The 19994-nt window shown below is 42.7% G+C and overlaps 2 protein-coding genes across 2 annotated transcripts in view; both read right to left on the reverse strand.

Annotated features, from left to right (window-relative positions):
- Window positions 1-4067: 4067 nt before the first annotated feature.
- On the reverse strand, window positions 4068-13864 carry tut1 (terminal uridylyl transferase 1, U6 snRNA-specific). Its single transcript, XM_037690788.1, has 10 exons — window positions 13720-13864; window positions 10921-11111; window positions 10586-10792; window positions 10293-10407; window positions 10062-10189; window positions 9750-9976; window positions 9520-9629; window positions 8136-8258; window positions 5275-5367; window positions 4068-5191 (listed from the first exon to the last, which is right to left on the reverse strand). Exons 1-10 carry the CDS (start codon window positions 13793-13795, stop codon window positions 4068-4070), a joined length of 2394 nt encoding a protein of 797 aa, XP_037546716.1. The 5' UTR covers window positions 13796-13864.
- An 895-nt stretch (window positions 13865-14759) lies between these two features.
- mki67 (marker of proliferation Ki-67) overlaps window positions 14760-19994 on the reverse strand; it is a 9808-nt gene continuing 4573 nt past the window's right edge. Inside the window, exons 11-16 of the mRNA XM_037691642.1 lie at window positions 19525-19868; window positions 19329-19426; window positions 19025-19202; window positions 18083-18208; window positions 16537-17985; window positions 14760-16384 (exon numbers count right to left, since the gene is read on the reverse strand). Of these exons, the coding sequence (XP_037547570.1) occupies window positions 14760-16384; window positions 16537-17985; window positions 18083-18208; window positions 19025-19202; window positions 19329-19426; window positions 19525-19868 (3820 nt within the window). The remainder of the gene's footprint in view (window positions 16385-16536; window positions 17986-18082; window positions 18209-19024; window positions 19203-19328; window positions 19427-19524; window positions 19869-19994) is intronic.

The raw sequence follows: 19994 nt of genomic DNA on the forward strand, positions 1-19994 counted from the left end.
ACACACACACACACACACACACACACACACACACACACACACACACAGGTCCAGTCAAGTGTAGGAGCTATCTCCCAGGAGGACGTCTGACTCCTTCCTGCCATCACTGGCACAAAAAGGGGGAAATGACTATGCTCTTTTACTCAGCCTTATCTGCAATGTGTATGTATGGATGCGGGGGGGGGGGGGGGGGGGGATGTGAACAGAGTGCTTTTCGTGCAGCCAGGTCTGTTTGCACAGGACAGAAGACAAAATGATGGGGGGGTGTTATTGTAGCCTGCTGCTTCAGTGTGTTAATTCAGGAGCAGCTTCCGAGGAGGCCATGGATGCAGATGTCAGAGGATGAAATCTAAATGTTTTTCTTTTATCTAACACTGCAGCTTTACCAGAAGTGTCAGGTATGAAGCAGGAGATTCTGGTCTCATTAAATTTTTGGAGAAACCTGCTGTCTTGTTTGAATCCCCGAGGAGTCTCTTCTTTTCCCTCCCTTTGTTTGTTGGAATTGGAAACCAGCGCGGACCAGTTTAAAACACCTCACCAGTGACGGCACACGCCACAAAATTAAACTTTGCGATTCTAGGTGGGAAACGATCCCCATCAAATGTGCAGCGCTTTTAGCTGGAGGAGTAGCTGCACCTCGCTCTGACAGGAAGCTGATGCAGATGACTGGATATGGCATCGCCATCACAGACATCATAAACCAGATGTGACTCACAGCTGGTACGATGTGTTCATGCCTCACAGGAGATGAGATGACGCTTCCCAAAAGCTGCGCATGTTTCAGGTTTCTCAGGGAGATGAATCTGTTCATTGGACACCAATTAAACAAACAAAAAAAAAGACTAAATGAAGAGTGGAGTCTATAATCTAATAAAAACCTGACAGTTTAATCTAACAGCAACGACAGCAACATGCGAGCGACTGGTCATGAGTGCACGTTCATCCCCACAGATTGCTTTTCTTCATTACATGAAACTTGAGAACAAAATGTCTGCTTTGAGCGACCAAATAAAGGTTGGCTTTCTCGTTTTGGGCCTACAGCGAAACACGGCTTCAGTTTTCAGATCAATCACTGTGAGTCGAAGGCTCAGGGTTGTGTGTGAGAGCTCGTTCATCACACACAACCATGACAAATGGAGAAGACGGTGATGGTGGAGAAGGCACGTGTAGACGAAGCCTGATCTTTGTCAGCCGGTCAACCAAAAGAATGAAACAAAGACAGAATGACATTTTTGACGACCCCAGCAATAGATAAAACGTCTTTTTTTCACTCCAGTTGCTTCAGAATATTTTACCAAGTGACAACTTAATTAAAAGCCCAGTTATCTCTGGTGAATTGTTCAGGTAGTGTTACACCTTCTATTAGATTACGGAGGTGAAGCTGAAAGAGCAGCTAAAGATTAGCAGCACTGATCTGAGCCACGTGAGCCCAGTAATTGTTTAAACAAATTAAACTTTTATTTCTAAAGGTAAACGATAAATATGCAAGAAGTGAACCAAATTCAACTTTATTTGACAACTACGTGAAACAAACGGTACAAAAGAAACAAGTCTGAACCTATTCGTGGACTAATTTATTGTAGTAAAATATAAAGATTCATTCATTATATTTTACCTGCTTCTTCCTTTTGGGTCATGGGGTGGGGTGGGGGACACCCTGGACACGTCTCCAGCCCATCACAGGGACACATGGAGACAAATGAGACATCGTTCTCTCGCTCACACCTAGGGACAATTTAGAGCCACCATGCATGTTTTTGGTCTGTGGGAGGAAACTGGAGTACATGGAGAAAACCTGTGCATGAACAAGGGGGAACATGCAAACTCCACCCAGAATGGACTCCCTTCTGGGATTCAATCCGGCGACCTTCTCACTGAGAGGCAGCAGTTCAACCAACTGAGCCACCGTGCTGCCAAGGATCCAACTAGAACAGAAAGAACTAGATAAGGTATGTTTAGGGTCTTCGTTCTTTTGCTTGATGCCAAAAGTCACGCACTCTCATGTGTTTTTGTTAGCAAAATATGTCCTTAACCAATGGACTGATTGTAATTCATCTGATCTCATTAATGACTGGAGTTCAGCCGATTCAAAATGACAGAGTTGGAGCCCAAACGACTACAACTCTTATTTGGTGAGGACAGCTGGTTCTGTGCTGGGAACAGAGCTGGAGTCTCTTACATCTGTGGTAGAGGAAATGTCCCCCAGTAAGCTGCTGTCCATCATGGACGATGATGACCATCCTCTGCACAGCGCCATCATGAAGCAGAGGAGCTCCTTCAGTGGTAGACTGCAGTCCTAGTCCTGCTCCACGGACAGAATCAGGAAGTCTGTTCTTATTTTGAGTCATTTTTGTTGCAGCTTTCAAAGGGTTATCTAACTGTCCCTGTCCAACATGATTCCAGCTGCTAAACATCCTGACAGATCTGAGGTACTTAGTCAGAAAGGTTTTTTTATTGTCCTGTTGAAACCACCGCAGACCTGTCAGGTGAAAATAAAAACCGTTATCTTTATTACCTTTGAGGGTGATACTAATAAAACCTCTTTGTTCTAATGGAACCGTCAGTCTCATCATGGACACCAGTGCAGCTCCAAGTGCTAAATCCTGCAACTCTTTTTATAAATCTAAGTTGAAACACGGACTTATTGAAAGATGTTTTTCTAAGATGAATGAGGTGAAGATGATGTATGGCTTTCTCACTACATAATACATGTAGACACTGGTTATTTCCAGATGCAGCAAAGGAACAGCAGTAATCCAAGATACTGACAAGCCCAAGTGTTGAAATTCATCATGGTGGTGCCATTATTCCTGATTCTTCTTTAAAAAAAGAAGAACTTAATTTTTATTGGTATTGGTTTTAACTCATCGTTGTATTGCGTTTTAAACTGAGTTTTTAATTCATTATTGTGTGCTTAGCTTTGTCACTTTATTTTTATGCTTTCTTTTATCATATTTACTGATGTTCACTTTGTTTCAGCTGTGGCTGGTGTTAAAGTGCTTTATAAATAAAGTTGATGATGATGAAAAATACGTACAACTGAAATCCTTCGTCGTTTCCTGCCCTGTCCTAATGATTTGTGGATGTAGACCAAGGGGAAGGGCGTCCCATTCCTATTAGAGAAGTAAAAGCAAAGAGGCAGGACAGGAACTATTCAAATAGAACACATTTTTATTTAAAATTACTTTTACTGACAAAAAAAAATCATCTTAATTTTTAGATGTATTCAAATTTATTACATGGCAAAATAGAGAAAAACATTTTTCTTCATGAAAATATTTAGTCACAATCATTGAAAAGTTCTTATTTAAAGGCCCTGGGGGGGGGGGACACTCGGGCTTTAAACCCAGTCTTGGCAGCTACCTGTTGTGGCTTTTTAATGTACTGAACACTTTCAATGTTCGGCGCTCCTGTAGATCAGCGGTCAGTGCTGCGGTCTCGTAAAGGCTGCAGGTTCGAGCCCAGGTTGCGTCAGGAAAGACATGCAGAGTAAAAAAAAAAAAAAAAAAAGAGCTAAAATTTTCTTTAAACATTTAGGTAATTTAGTAAAGTAATAATTTAAATAAATGATTTTGCTCTATTTTCAACAGGTTTGCAATAAATTCTGGCAGTACAGTGTAAACTATAATACAGGCCTGTGTAACATGTTTATTTTATTAACATTATTTATATGTCAACCAAACATCTTATTATGAACATGAACCGGTGTCAGGTCCTGGGACGCCCCTCAGATCTCTTGCTGCTCGTCATTTCCCTTCAAAAAGTGAGATGAATGACGTTAATCAGCGCATGGTGCTGTGCGCATCGCTCAGCCGCAGCTTGTCCTGCTGTAATGAAGCGGCTGACAGTCTGAGTAATTACTCTCATCTGTCTGGGCTGCAGCAAAGACCTGAGCAGGCTTTCAGGCGAACCAAGCAGCACGTTGAATTAAACTGCCAACCCAACGTTTGTACTACACTCAACTAAAATTATGTGATTCAAACTAATGATCGAGTGAGTAAAATTCCTTTGGAGTCCAGATGTGGCACAGCTGCTCCATACAGGAAGGTTTTATTCATTCTCCAACTCTACGCGCAGCCCCCCTCACTCTGCAGCACTGTCTCTACCATCTTTGGTAAGAAAACTTCAAGGAAGTGAAAGAAGTCGTGAAAAACTCCTGCCTTGTCGTCGCTTGGCTCCAACTTGAGCAGCACCTTTGTGCTTTCTGTTCCCCCGGCCATCAGGGGCTGAACTTTGAACTCCACGGGCTCCCTAAGCTCTGGCTCCTTGTCCATGATGGACGCTGTGACCTGGGACTCCAGCTCCACGCAGCTGCCCTCAGGTTTACTGTCCGCACCTTTCAGGAGCTCCCGTCGCACTTTCCTCCTGCCGGCCCACACCATGTGCTTCTGCACACACGTCCATGGAGGGAGTTCAGGCTTCCTCCTTTTTGTCCACCTCGGCTTTTTACCCTGAGGCGACACCGGGGAGTCGCTGCCAGAAGACAGGGGCCTCTTGGCGCCAACGACCGCCGCACACGCTTCCTTCTGAGACTCGACGCTCTCGGTGCTGTCGTTTAACAATGCACTGACGGAAGCTGATGTAGTTTCCGTATCCTCAGCACCAACCGCCGCGTCCTCACTAAATACAGCTTCCGGGGGGGCGTCAACGTGGCACCTGAGAACAGCTCTGAGTACGACCTCCACAGCGGAGCAAACCTTGTGGAACCACGGCAGCCTGAAGGCGTCTCCTGCGACGCGCAGCTCGTCACGCAGCCCCTCCGGCAGCGACGTAGACTTGAAGGGGATACTGATGTTCAGCTGCTCCGTCTTGTTGTGCTGAACTTCCACGTGCGGGGTAAACAAGCGCACCAGCCCCCACGACTTGGCCTTGGTGGACTTGCGCTGGTATTGCAGGCTGCGGCAGTATTTTTCGGCCTCCTGGCACTCCTTCTGGAAACTGCGCAGAGCGCGCTCGTTCAGGTTTCCGGCCACGTTGTGGGAGAGCTCAAAGGGGTCCAGGAGATTTAACGGGCCCAGTTTGGGACCGTGCGGATGGGTCTTTGTGGCTTGTTCCTCTTGCATCATCTCATCTTCTTTAGTCTGGCTGAGGAAGTTTATGATTGGGAGTGCACGGCCCTCCCTAATGGAAATAACACTACTGGCAAAATCAAACTGTGCGTAGAAGGAGAAGAAGCCTGAGAGCAGAGAACCTGGAGGGAGGAAACACAAAGAGCAGCAGTTAGGTGTGAGAGGAGATGAAAACTTCTGAGGAGCAACACTTCCTTTCACGTACAGAGGTCCTGTGTGTTTGTGCTGGGCTGCACAGCTATAGGCTGACTGGGGAAAGTGCAGTTCCAGCCTTCAATCTCACATTCCTCCTCCTCACCTGCAGAGGCCACACAAAACGACAGACGTAAGCAAACAGAAACATAAATAAAACTCTTGGAAAATATATTTAAAAAAATTAACTACAATAGTACTTTTAGCATATGCAAAAATCTGTATGCCAAAAAAAATCCCAGTTTAATCATCAACTTCCTGTCAAAACTGAAAATGGAAATGTCATGCTTGTGCACTGAAAGCCCTCAGGATGTCTACACAAGCAAGACCGGAATTAATTTTCTCCTTATGGTGCATAAAGATGCTCACAAAGATCTAATGAATATGACCCGTTTGTTTTATTTTTTTTATTTTCTTTGTACTCCAGTTTGCACATAAACTTTAACTCCATGCGTTTCTTGGTCTCATGGTAAAGAAAAATGTCTTCAGTGAACGGAGTTTTAATTAAAAAGTGAAGAAGGTGAAGTTGCAAACAAAAGTGTTAGATTTATTTAGAGTTCTTTCACGAACACACAACCATTTGTAAAAAAGTGGCTGTGTGTGTAACAGCGGTGGGATGTGATTAGTCTTCCACGCAGACTTTTAATAACCCTCTGAGTGTGTTCTTTTTTACATGCACAAAACAGTTTGACAGCCTCAGTGCAATTAAAACCTTGTTCTCTGTATCATCATTTGGTCGCCTTCATTTTTATCTTTTGTTTGTCGGCAAAATAAATAAAATTGTTGACAGTTGCGCAGCAGCTAATTAATACAAGTGCTGGTCATAAAATTAGAATATCATGAAAAAGTTGATTTATTTCAGTAATTCCATTCAAAAAGTGAAACTTGTATATTATATGCATTCATTACATGCAGACGGATAGATTTCAAATGTTTATTTCTTTTATTGTTGATGATTATGAGTGAGGAGTTTGCATGTTCTCTCCGTGCATGCGTGGGTTTTCTCCGGGTGCTCTGGTTTCCTCCCACAGACCAAAAACATGCATGTTAGGCTGATTGGTAACTCTAAATTGCTCCTAGGTGTGAATGCGAGACTGAATGGTTGTTTGTCTCGTTTGTCTCTATGTGTCCCTGTGATGGACTGGAGACCTGTCCAGGGTGTACCCCGCCCCTCGCACAGTGATTGCTGGACATGGGCACGGGCGACCCCCGTGACCCAAAATGGAATAAGCAGGTAAAGAAAATGGATGGATTATAAGTGACAACTAATGAAAACCCCAAATTCAGTATTTCAGAAAATTAGAATATTGTGAAAAGGTTCAATATTGAAGACACCTGGTGCCACACTCTAATCTGCTAATTAACTCAAAACACTTGCAAAGACCTTTAAAAGGCCTCTCAGTCTAGTTCTGTAGGCTACACAATCATACGGAAGACCGCTGACTTGACAGTTGTCCAAAAGACGACCAGTGACACCTTGCACAAGGAGGGCAAGACACAAAAGGTCATTGCTAAATAGGCTGGCTGTTCACAGAGCTCTGTGTCCAAGAACATTAATAGAGGTGAAGGGATTGAAATGATGTGGTAGGAAAAAGTGTACAAGCAACAGAGATAACCGCACCCTGGAGAGGATTGTGAAACAAAACCCATTCCAAAATGTGGTGGAGATTCACAAAGAGTGGACTGCAGCTGGAGTCAGTGCTTCAAGAACCACCACGCACAGACGTATGCAAGACATGCATTTCAGCTGTTGTATTCCTTGTGTCAAGCCACTCTTGAACAAGAGACAGTGTCAGAAGCATCTCACCTGGGACTGCTGCCGGGTGGTCCAAAGTTATGTTCTCTGATGAAAGTAAATTTTGAATTTCCTTTGGAAATCAAGATCCCAGTGTCTGGAGGAAGAGAGGAGCGGCACAGAATCCACGTTGCTTGAGGTCCAGTGTCAATTTTCCACAGTCATTGATGGTTTGGGGTGCCATGTCATCTGCTGGTGTTGGTCCATTGTGTTTTCTGAGGTCCAAGGTCAACGCAACTGTCTACGAGGACGTTTTAGAGCAGTTCATGCTTCCAGCTGCTGATCAACTTTATGGAGATGCAGATTTAATTTTACAACAGGACTTGGCACCTGCACACAGTGCCAAAGCTACCAGTACCTGGTTTAAGGACCATGTATCCCTGTTCTTAACTGGCCAGCAAACTGGCCTGACCTTAAACCTATAGAAAATTTATGGAGTATTGTGAAGAGGAAGATGTGATACACCAGACCCAACAATTCAGAAGAGCTGAAGGTCACTATCAGAGCAACCTGAGCAGTGCCACAGACTGATCGACTCCATGCCACGCTGCAGTAATCCAGGCAAAAGGAGCAACAACTAAGTACTGATGCTGTACATGTTCATACTTTTCATGTTCATACTTTTCAGTTGACCAAAAAAAAAAAAAAAAGGTCTTAAGTAATATTCTAATTTTCTGAGATACTGAATTTGGGGTTTTCATTAGTTGTCAGTTATAATCATCAACATTAAATGAAATAAACATTTGAAATATATCAGTCTGTGTGTAATGAATGAATATAATATACAAGTTTCACTTTTTGAATGGAATTACTGAAATAAATCAACATTTTCATGATATTCTAATTTTATGACCAGCACCTTTATAAATCATATAAATGTGGTTCAAGAGTGACAGCTAAAATCATCCTCTTATGTGGAAAGTTTGGGATTCTGCTTAAAATGGGTGACTGCACGTTCACCTCCGTATAAACTGACAAAAACAAGCACTTTACAACAATCATGTAATTAAACGTGCAGCTGACGGTTTCAACTTTAAACCCCTCTAAAAGCGGTGCGCTCTGAACAGCCCAGCACTTACAGGCCATGTCTCTGAGCTGGTCCACAGTGGGGAGGACAGGCGGGTCACAGTTTTGCAGGTAGAAGATGATCAGCAGGGTCAGAGCGTAGTTGTTGAGGAGGGGGCCGGCACCACTGGGATTACCTGCAGGTCACATGGGACGACATGAACAAGCTGAGCATTTGGTTTCTACATTCACCAGATTTGGGATGTTATGATGAGATTGTGCAAACGGTACAACCCCAAATCTGAAAGTGTTGCGACACGTAAAATGTAAATACAAACAGATTGCAATGGTTTCTCAGAAACCAGTATTTTATTCACAGTGGAACATCGTAAGCAAATCAAATGTGGACATTAGAACATGGTACCAATGTTGGGGAGGAAAATAGGGTAATGCTGAACTTTATGGAGTACCACTTTACAATAAGACTCCACTTATAGATGCTAATAAATAGTTTATAGATATGTTATTAATTCCTCTATAAACACTTTATAAATCATTAATAATTGCTTATTATGCATTAAGAGTGACAGAGAGACAAAACTGACCAGTTTCTTGCCAAATAGTGAACCAAATCTGTTCACCTATATATTACATCTAGAGTTGTTAAATTAAACATTTCAGACTAAGTTACTACCTTGTAAGCGCAATAAACATTTGTAAACCTATTTATTTAGCATATACTTATACTGCGTTAAAAGTATCTACAACCGATATATCCTAAAAAAATTAGGTTTACAAATGCTTATTGTGCTTACAAGGTAGTAACTTAGTCTGAAATGTTTAATATAACTTATAAAAAAATGTTTGTGTCCCAGTCTAATTAAAGTAATCTTTATATAAACTGTAGCACGCTCTTTGGTACCGATTCATTCGTTTACTGCGGTTACAAAATCTGTTTAAAAGTTAGAAAGTTTATTTCTAAGATACAATAATTTCCTTTTATTGTTTGTTTGGATGAAAATTGGCATCACTGATCAAAGCAACCGCTTCAAGACCTCAATTTAAGCTTAAAAACAGTCTTTTCACATGTCGTCAGTCTGTGTGATGAAAGGTGCGTTGGCAGCACTGAAGGTGGAGTTCAAAGGGAAGAGGCGAGACGCGGCCTCACAATAAAACGTAATTAGTGTGCTTTAAAGCAAAGAATACCCTAATAAGATTTAATCTAATATCAGAGCCTGCACATAAAAGTAGCTTTTTTTTTTGCCAAAGCTTCTAAATGACTTTTATAAATTTATAATAAATAAAGGAAAATAGCAGTGGGTTTAGTTTGATCAGAGGACAGTGCAGTTCTACTGACATCTGTTGATGAAAGGATGAAACAGCAACATGAAAGGATGAAACGGACTAGTTTTATGAATGAACCTGTAGCCAACTTGCTTGAGAATGACTGCATCGTACCAGCTAACTGCTTCTGCTTGGCCCAGTAGCGGACGGTGTACACCAGAGGCCTCAGCCTCTCCTCCACGCCTGAACACAACTGAAGGAACCGCGTGTTCCTTACTCCCAGTCTAACAAGAAAAAGAACAAAATGAACAGTTGCTTCCTGTAGAAGTACAGAACGTCAGTCGCTAAGTTAGAAACATTTTTAAACAAAAAGAGTGTTTAAGGAATTTAAACAGGCATCAGACCTGTTGTTGAGAGTCATGTCCCCCTGCAGGTTAAGCTCTCGGTGGTGGAACTTGGCGACGGGGAGGCGAGCGGTGCTAACCACGTGGACTTTGTGCACGCTGGGGACGCAGCGTGTCAGGATGGTTGCCACAAGGTCCAGAACCTCAGCTGGAGAGGCAGTGGACAGATCGATGTCAGACAGGATGGAGTCCTCAGAGCGGCCATCATCTGACACGCCTTCACCTGCCTGAAGCAGCAAACACAGGAGAAAAGTTTCCACTTGTTGAACTCTGGAGGAGAGAAACAAACATCTGCCGCTACACATGTCAAACCTGCTCCATGCTGGACCTGGCCTGGGATTGAAACACCTTGGTGTTCTCCAGGTCCAGGAAAAGGTCCAAGTCACACGAGTGGATACCAAAAGTGTTCACAGAAGAACCAAACGGCAGAATCTGGCTGTCTGCAACCCATGGAATATCAAAAACATCAAAACTAGCACAACTGATGGATCTTTTATCATCATGTAAACACTAGTGTACATCTAAACACTTTAACAACATCACCTGGAAAGAATTCAACAAATACTTCTTGCAGGAGTTGAACCAGCAGGCTTCGGGCCTTCTTCTCATTTTCTCCAAGCTGAAACCGCTCAACTATGTACTTGATCTGGGCATCCACCTGAACAAGACCAAAGCATGACACTGTAGTCGTTTTGTGAACAAGCCGTCTCAATAACAAACTTCTTCATTAATCACAGAATACAGAAACAAAGCACAAGGAGGTGCATCTTTTAGTGTTAAATATCAAGTTATAGAAGCTCCATATACATAGTAGCATTGTTGAGCTCTGAGCTTACAGATGGCAGCTGACACAACTCTGGTGTGAGACGATCGAGAGCTTGTTGGAGGTTCTGGCGGTCGTTTTTCTTCTTGGGAATCAACTTGAACGCCTTCTTTTCCCGAGGTTTAACTCGCAGCTTCAGCCCTTTCATCTTGTGCTCCACGCAGGACAGCACTGCCTGGAGGCTCTCAGTTTCACCGAACTGCACGATGGCATAAACACCCTGTGAACGCAGACACATCAGCAGTACTAACGTCAGGGATCTTTGAGAAAAATCATTAGGATCCCCAACAAAGCAGCACAACTCATGGAATCTTATTTTAGGTGTTCTGGCATTTGCAGCTGCGGGACCTTGTCTTTATCCATGATAACATCTGTGACGGCACCAAACTGCTGGAAGTACTCGGTGACATCACTCTGAGAGATTTCAGGCTTGATGCCGCTGACGAACACACTGTGCTCCTCTTGAGTCTTTCTCGTGGCGCGCACCGTGCTCAGCGTCTGATGCTTTCGCCCCTTCACATGCTGATCCACACTCGGCTCTGTTAAGACAAAGATTTAATCTAATATTAGGCGAGAATAATTTTATATACATTTTAGATAAAACAAAGAGATTATCTCTGAAGGATGTGCTCGGTCCATCCCAAAACAACTCAGTGAACTTGATTTTTGGAGACTTTGGTCATTATTATTACTTTTTTTTTTTTAACACAGTCCTGTCTAAGTTTTCTTTGTACATTTGATTTATGATCAAGATAAAAAAAACCTGACCTGCTGGGTAAAGATAAAAAAAAAAAGGTGTTAGAAAATAGTGGAAATTACTCGTGACTCTGAATGTCACTGTGCACATTCAGCAAAACAAGCCCAGATCAACACAATCAGTCCAAATTAAACTCTACTTATTTATAAAGCCCTTTTCATGCATAAAACAACCCCGTGCTTTCCATGAACAACTACAAAATTCTTCCTCCATGTTAGACAGTCGTCACAACCGTACCAGTCTTTAGCTTTCTTGATGGCAGTGTAACAAAACACAAGCCTAAAGTGTGGACTCTTTAATCAGTAGATCACTGCTGGTGTATAATAAACTTTATATTTACAAACTTCAGAGATAATTTTGTCCACATGGTCTGACCCAAAACTAACATGTTGTGTGTCTAAAACAGGTCTCTCTTGAAAATGAGTCCCACCTGTTGATATCATCAGTGCACAACAATCAAATGTTTCAGGCCTGGATGATTGAGCTTTCAAAACTTTTTTTCTGAACCATTATAGCCAGTTTGTCTTCAGGCTGTTTCTGTGAGTAGCAAGTTGCTCATCAGGCCTAAAACATTTGATTGTTATGCACTGATGATTGATTGTTTTGGATGGATGGTCCCTTTCTGTATGTGTAAAGCCAGTTTGTGGGACTTCCACAGCAGGCTGACTTGAAACACATCAATGAGGTGCTATTTATAAGACAGACCTTGTTGGCAGGCCTCAGACTGATGAAGTCTTTTGGATGAAAGACGAAACGCTTCTTCTAAAAAGAAACCGTCCAGATGACGTGATTTAACTTTTTTGGTTATCGCCGATGAGTTTTTGGGATGGGAGGCATCTTAGTTGTTTTTTTTTTTTCATTCAACCTTTATTTATACATGAAAGTCTCATTGAGTCACCAGGACTCGAGTTTCAAGAGAGACCTGTTTTAGGCAAAACCACAGATAAAGTACACACAACAATAACATGCTAATAAAGTAAAAAAGTAGTGTTATAAAACAAAATCAAATCAAGGTGCCATATAAAACGGTGAAATGTTTATAAAATAAATTCAGTCTGCACTGAGGGGACACTGCAGGTGGCCCGAGAGCGCACGCTGTAGCTGCACTGACGACGTGACATGTGGGAGGAGAGATAAGGCAGAAGACCAAGGAGTGATTTAAAGATGAAAATCTACCGGTGTAAGAGCCTGCATGAAGTTAACCAGTTAACCAGTGAATACAGGGTGCAGTGATGGGTACGGTAGTTACAGCCAGTTATGAGTCTTAGTGCACCGTGATAGACAACATCCAACATCTGTAAGGTACTTGCAGGTGTATTCAAGTACATAATGTCACCATAGTCGATGGGCGGTAGGAAAGTAGCAGTTACAAGTTGTTTCTTGGCGTTCAGAGTTAAGCAAGATTTATTTCTGAAAGAGAAACCCAGTTTTAATTTGTTTCTTTATCAAGTTTTTGACATTCAAAAGAGAGAGGTGCACCGACCAAGATCGCCAAGTATTCCCGAAGGACGAAATGTGTCAGCAACAAAATAAACCATCCAGATGACCTGACTGAACATTGCTGGATTTATACCTGGATTATTGAGCATGGACTTTGGTTTTTTGAACCACTATGGCACAGTCTGCCTTAGAGGGGTTGACGGGGGAGGGGATGGGCCCCGGAGGCCATCTTATCACCAGCAAACTGGTTTTAACCACACTGGGAGTGAGCTGAGCTGTTGTGGGATTCAGTTTGGTTTGGTGGCTCCTGAAACTGACGAAGTCTTTCAGATGAAGGACGAAACGTCTCAGCAACAAAACAAGCCGTCCAGATGTCCTGACTGGACAGTGTTGGATTTATACCTGGATTAAAGAGCATGAACTTTGGTGATGGACTTGTAATTTTAGGATTTACCAGACTTTTTATCGATCACATTTTACTCCAGTCTTTAATTATACCTTTAGACCAGGTTTATACATGGTCATTCTTCAGTTTTAGTGATGTTGCCGTTTGTTTCCTTCTGTTACCATCCTGCAGCAATGAACTTTACTTTTGTTTTAATATTGAATACAAATTAAAAACTAACGCGATTTTTCAATAATGCAAAACTATTTTTCCATTTTGTCTTGTAAGAGCCAATAAGCTTGAGTAATTTTCAAGTCTGTGCAGTCTGCTGACTTCCTTCTTAAGCTACTTTTAATTAGCTTTTTTTATTACTGAATCATGTTGAACTGTTGGAATGACTTGGATGAAAAAGTCCCGTTTGCTTTTCTGCAGATTTAACTGCAGCTCAACTGTCCACTGTAAAAGTTGGTGAGATATTGAGAAAATATTTCACGTGCGAGGACAAAAACACGTTTTTCCACATCCAGCGGAACTTCGCGCGCGCCAGTTAGCTAACATTACTTACTGTTCGGTAAGTTGGTGTTACACAACGAACAGAAAAACCCTCTCGACGTCATTTGTATGTCGCTGTCTGACGACATGGTGGCAATAAACCGAATATTCTGAGTAATATAAATCACAATACAATCCTCAACAGTTCGACTTCTATCCTCAGTGCCTCTTAAATTTCCCTCCGACGCAGTCTTCGTTTGTGTTCAGTCCGTCTCCAAAATCTGTCCGGGTTCTTCTTTCTCACAACGTTTCGGTTCCACCAGTGTCAAAGAGCACAGTATTACTGTTCAAGTAAATTATTTTTATGCACTGTTTACTACATTTCTTAATATAGATTAATTTAACAGTCTTATTTGTTGGTTTACCAATAATAATATAACGATGTAAAAATTTGTTTTGCTTTAACCAGGCGTCTGACCAAATTAGTGCTTCAGATTTAAGTATTTGTGGTCAATGTTGCATTCCCCCCCCCCAAAAAAAACATTTTCAAAAAGGTAGAAGATGGAAAATAATTTTTTTTTTGATTTGCTGTTTTAGCAAAACAATTCCGATGCATTTCTAATCTACCCAACCCGTACTTTACGAAGCATGGATTCAAGATCTTGCCTCAATTTGAGTTGTGAATTAACTCACAGTAACTTGAAAGGTAAAAAAAACCCCATGTATTTAATGTTTAAATCCACAAGCCTCTACTCATGAATATACCTAGAAAAAAGTAAATAAATGGTACAAATATTTTAAGTAACGTTAAAAAAAATTTAATCTTTTTTTTTTTCACCCAGCAATACAATAATTTGAAGAATCAGTACAGAACAGCATGCAAATTGTAAAACGAACAAACAATGAAAGAATAAATGATTAAAACAAGAATCCCTGCTGTAAAAATAATGTTTGATCAATAAAAACTACCAGAACAATTGAAAAATAAATGATTAAAATAAGAATTCCTGTTGTAAAAAAACAATGTCTTATATTTGATCAATAAAACTACCCACTACGATGTATTAAAGACAACAAAGTAATTATGATTATAAAAATATATATAGACATGAATTATTTCCTTGCTGATCTTCCTCGTCTGGTTTGAGGTTGTGGTTCAGCATCTTTCTCCTCACGTGCACATCCTGCTGTCACATCAGCAACCTTAACTCCTCGTCTACCTCTCTTGACAGGTTGAGCTTTAACATCTGAGAGATCCTCTTCAGGTTTCACAACTTTTGAGACGCTATCGCTTTTAGCATCAGCCAGTTTGGGCTTTCTGCCTCGACCAGCCTTTACTGGTGTTGCTTTAGGAATTTCAAAGACTTGCAGGTCTGAATCAAACTGGACAGATTTTTTGAGCTTTGACTCTTCAGAGGCAGCCTCGCTTAAGTCTTCGGAGGGATTTGCAGGATCATCGGTCACTGGGGCCTCCTTTGCTCTTGTGGGCTTTGCTGAGGCCTGTTTCCCCCTTTTTGCTGGTTTGACTGGTGCTGGAGCAGGTGCCTGTACGGCCGATTCTCCATTGGTTTCATGAGTAGCTGCACCTCGACGCGCCCTCTTTGCAGGAATGTCTTCTGGAATCTCATCCTTTCTTCCCTTTGCTCTGGTAGCTTTAATCATTTGGGGAGATGCACTGATGTTCTTCTGCTCTTCAGGCTCAAGATTTTCTACAAAGGCAACTTTCTGAGCGACTCGTTTTCCTCCTCTGCCTCTTTTTGGTGTATCTGTGGAGACAGCAGGGACCTCTACGGCCTCTTCAGCCTTGGTGTCTGGTTTTGCCTTCCGCCCTCCTCTCCTGGGCTTTGCTGCAACTACAGCCTGTTCAGGCATCACCACTGGTTCAGCTGGGAGAATGTCTGCCTCCTCTGGAACAACCACCTGACTTGGTTGATCCTCTTCTTTGTGGTCTACAGGTTTTCCCGTCCTCCGTGACTTCTTAACGGGCTCCGGGCAGTTAGATGTTTTCTGTGAAGTCGTTCTGACACCACTGTCCGTCTGTTCTTCCTCTTTTTGTTGGGCACTTCTTCCCCTCTTGGCACGTACTGGAGGTTGGAACTGCTGCTCGACATCTTCAGTGACAACTGTGTTTTCGACCAACTCATTTTGTTCCTCACATTTCCTCTTTCTTCCTCTCGTAGGTTTTCCAGCAGCGGCAGGAACTGGCTGTGGAGGCTGACCAGTCACGTCATCCTTGCTCACAGCTTCAGCATCTTCCAGAGCAACAGGTGCCAGTTTGGTTTTTCTCCCTCTGACCAGCTTCAGTGTCACTTGGGACGTTGAGGGTCCTGGATCTTTTGTCTCCTGAGTGGTGTGTAGAGAGGTCTGGACACTCGTAGCGTCAGGGGAAACCTCAGGGACCACTTGAGCTTTAACTGGCTGATTAGAGGCACTCTTTTGTGACTTTGCGTTTCCAGTTCTTGTGACTTGTTGAACAGCAGGGGGTGCTGCGACGTCTCTTTGCTTCCCCCTTCTTCCTCTGACCAGAGCAGAAACAAGCTCGTCTGGACATGTCGCCTCCTGCTTATCCTGGGTTTCTTTAGGTTCTGCTAGTTTCGCTCTTCGGCCTCGGACAGGCTTCTTCTGAGCAGGAGCTGCACTCTTTTCTGTGACTTCCTCAACATCAGGGGCTTGGACGACAGCTTCCATCGCACCAGGCAACACTTCTGGATGCTCACTGTGGGCGTCATTTGCATCTGCTTTGAAAAAAAAAGAAAAAAAAAAAACACAGTAAGAAAAAGGTACGCTTGCAGAGAATGTGCCAGTACATTGTACTGATATAAATTTTCAAATTACTATCAGCCAGTTCCTTTTCAAATTGGTACTTAAGTCTAAACAAACCATCCCCTACCTTTTGGTACTTCTGCTTGGGAGACATCTTGAGTTTGCGCACACGCTTTGTTTTGCAGTCGCTTGTTTTTCATCCCTCGTTTGGGTTTCAGCTCAGCTTTTTCCACCTGTGCATCACCGTCTTCCTCTTTATGTTGAAACCCAGTCGATGGCCTCTGCTCACCCTCAGGATCTGGAGTAACTTTCTCTTCAGTAACTTCCTGAACCGTTTCAGATGAATCCTCTGGGGGTTTTGTGGCATATCGTCCTCTTCTGGGCCTCGGAGCAGATTTTGAAGGCTGAGGGGTGCTCTCCTTCTCTGTGGGGTCGATGTCAGTCGCCTCTGCGTTTCTGCCTCTTGTCGTGCGACAAACGATGGGCGGTGCAGCAACTTCAGCTTTTTTGCCTCTTCTTCCTCTGGCTGGAGCAGAAATAACAGGATCTTCTGAAGGTTCTGGCACTTTCACTTTGTCTTCAGTTATTTTTAATTTGACCGTCTTCCCCTTTCTGCCTCTTACAGGTTTCTCCTCAGTGGAAGGATCCATCTCTTTGACTTTGTAAGGTGATGTCTCCTCTTTAGGTTGTTGCTGTGGTGCCTCTGCAGCCTCCTGAGGGAGAGTTTTCATTATTACTTTGTTTGTCTCCACTTCAGTTGGTGGCTCCTGCAGGAGTTCTTGAAGTCCTTCAAAATCTTCCACTGGAGCGACGCCCCTCAGCCTTGGTGACCTCATGAGTCTATTGATCCCAAAGTTGTCTTCGACAGGTTTACCCTTCTCTTTAGGCGTTCTCGTGTCTTCAACGGGAGAATTCTTGTGTTTGGGTGTTTTCAGGACTCTCTCGACGTCAGTAAGACACACCACCGGGGAACTCTTGATGTTTGGAGTTTTCACATTCGTCATTTCAAACTGGTGATCAGATTTTTGCACTTGTACTGGTGTCTCCAGAAGTTCCTTAATGCCATCAAAGCTCACCTCATCGACCTCTCTGGTTTTTGGAGTCTTCAAAAGTTTCCCTCGAAGGTCTTCAACGAGTTCAGCCTTCTGTTTTGGGGTTCTGAAAATTCGTTTGACTCCAGTCAGACACTCTCGCTCTGCAGGTTTCTGTTTGGGTGTAATCAACAGTCTTCCTCTGATGTCCTCCAAAGGTTCAGCCTTCTGTCTTGGAGTCTTCATGATCCTCTTGACTCCAGTGAGACAGTCGATTTGTTCGGGCTTTTCTTTTGGTGTTTTCATGATCCTCTTGACTTCTGGGAGCAACTCTGCTAATTCAGGTTTCTGTACGGGAGTTGTTGCCGACATCTTCAAATCTGCGTCCTGCTCTCCACCAGACTTGGAATGAACTTCCAAGGCAGGTGTGCCGCCGGTGAAGCTGGATTCTTGCTCTTCATTAAGGAGGCGTTGGACTGCCTCACTGTTGTATCTTCGACTCTTAACGGTAGAAGCCACATTCAGAGGGGACACGATCATCTCACCTGGAAACATGTGCTTGTTTAATGTACGCTTGTTTTGTCAGGCTCCAGCTTAAGATCTGAGCATATTCTCACTGAAGCCAACACGAAGGACACTTACCTGGCTCCTCTGGCGTGTTTAGCACGGTTTGTTCGATCACAGACCGAGACTTTCGGGCACTGCTCTCAGTGATCGAAGATCTTCTCTTCCTGTTGTTTGCAGGAGTTTTAAACATTTCAGAAATGCCTGAAAAAAGAAAAAGCACAACATAAGTAGCTGCAAATCCAAAGCCTAAATGCAACAGACCTTATGCCACTAGGCCTGTCATGATAACAAATTTTACTGGGCGATTAATGATCACGATAAACGATAATATTGTTTGAAATTTGACAATAATTAGTAATTATTGTCAAATTTAAGAAGAAATAATGGTTAATTTGTTTTGAGTGTAGTATCTTTTTGACCACTGTACTGGATGGCAGTATAAAACAGTTTGAACCGAAGGATGGATAGTGAGGTAGCGAGCAGCGCGTCAATGGGAGGGAGGCCCCTTGACGTGACATGAACTGTCTCTCTTTCCTTTTATTCGGTTCTCAAAATGGCGGACGCTCGGTGTGGTTTGAGCTTTTTAGCATACCGTTTTTTACACAAAGCTTTAAATTTAAAAATCAGTAAACAAGTTCTCCGCTTCTTTTTGCAGAGAAAAACAACTTTTTACACGAAGGCACGAGTTTCAACTGTGAATATTGGAGCTTCGACAAGACGGAGGTTTTTTCCTGAGGGCGGCCTGTTAGCTTAGCTCGTAGCTTAGCTGCTTTTAACGATCCAAAAGCACGATTTTGGACGGTTAAAACAGATTTTAAAGAGAAATGGGTCAGTGAAGAACACCGGAGTTGAGCTTTTTGTCATCCAGTGTCTTCAGTAGAAAGAGAGAGATACAAAAAATAAAGCCGATAAATGAAAACGAGGTTGATAACTTTCATTCATCATGTGATTAACTGATTTATTGTTTATCGTGACAGACCTACATGCCACCATTTATTGTAATGAAGGAGTTGTTACCAGACAAGTTCTCGTCCATCTTCATGTCTTTTTTGGAGAGTGCAGTATTGGTGACCACTCTTGGTGCTGCTCCAGTCGGATGAGCTACTGCTCTTTTGTGAGCTCTGCCCACAAAGATGGTGGCAGGTGAATCGGCGTGTCCAGTGCTTGCATGGCTCTTGAGCGTCCTGGCAGGTGTCTGACACGAAAACAATAATGTCTTCTAAGATGTAATTCTGCTTTTACAAGAGTTTAGCTATAAAAACAGAGGTTATTGTGTGAAAGATCAAGTAAAGTTTATTCAACCAACCTGCAGTTTAGGCACCTTCTTCTTTGGTTTTTGTGTGACCTTTGTTTTAGTTGGAGCAACAACTTGGGTCTTTGCTTGTCCAAATTTAACAATATCTGCCCAGGAATTAATGACTGGAAGGTAAAAAAAAAAAAATAGGGAAAATAAATCACTTAGAATAAAGAACCAATATTTCTAGATCAGTAAATAAAATCTTAAGCATTGAACACACCTTTCATTGATGCTCGAGAAACGCCACTCTTTCTCTGCAGAACGTGAGCCGCACTCTTGGAAACACCCGGAGTTCTTCGGGAAGTGCGCTTCATGCTTCTCCTCTTCAGCTGTATTTTCGGAGTAACGGTGCTTAAAGGCTCTTGTTGAGTGACGGCATCAGACTCTGAGGTCGGTGACGGGGTGTTGATTCGAGACACAGAGAAGCGTCCCTGTACGTTTGGGGTACTGACTCCAGAATCTAAAGATGCTTTAACTGGTGTCACACCAGTAAGGGAAACAAGACTAGACTCTCTCAGTGAAGATCTTCTTTTGTCAGTCGGGGTTGTGTTGTAAGCTTTCTGACTTGGGGAGCCACATTTGCGCTTAATTTTAGACTCTGTTGCTGGAGAAGAACTCCTGGATGAGGTTTTTGAAGGAGTCGCAGCCTTTGGAGAAGTGGACCTGGACTTTGCCAGCGCAGGAGAAGAA

The sequence above is a fragment of the Nematolebias whitei genome, chromosome 17 (genome assembly GCF_014905685.2).
Source record: "Nematolebias whitei isolate Nwh7 chromosome 17, NemWhi1, whole genome shotgun sequence".
Classification (NCBI taxonomy): Eukaryota; Metazoa; Chordata; class Actinopteri; order Cyprinodontiformes; family Rivulidae; genus Nematolebias; species Nematolebias whitei.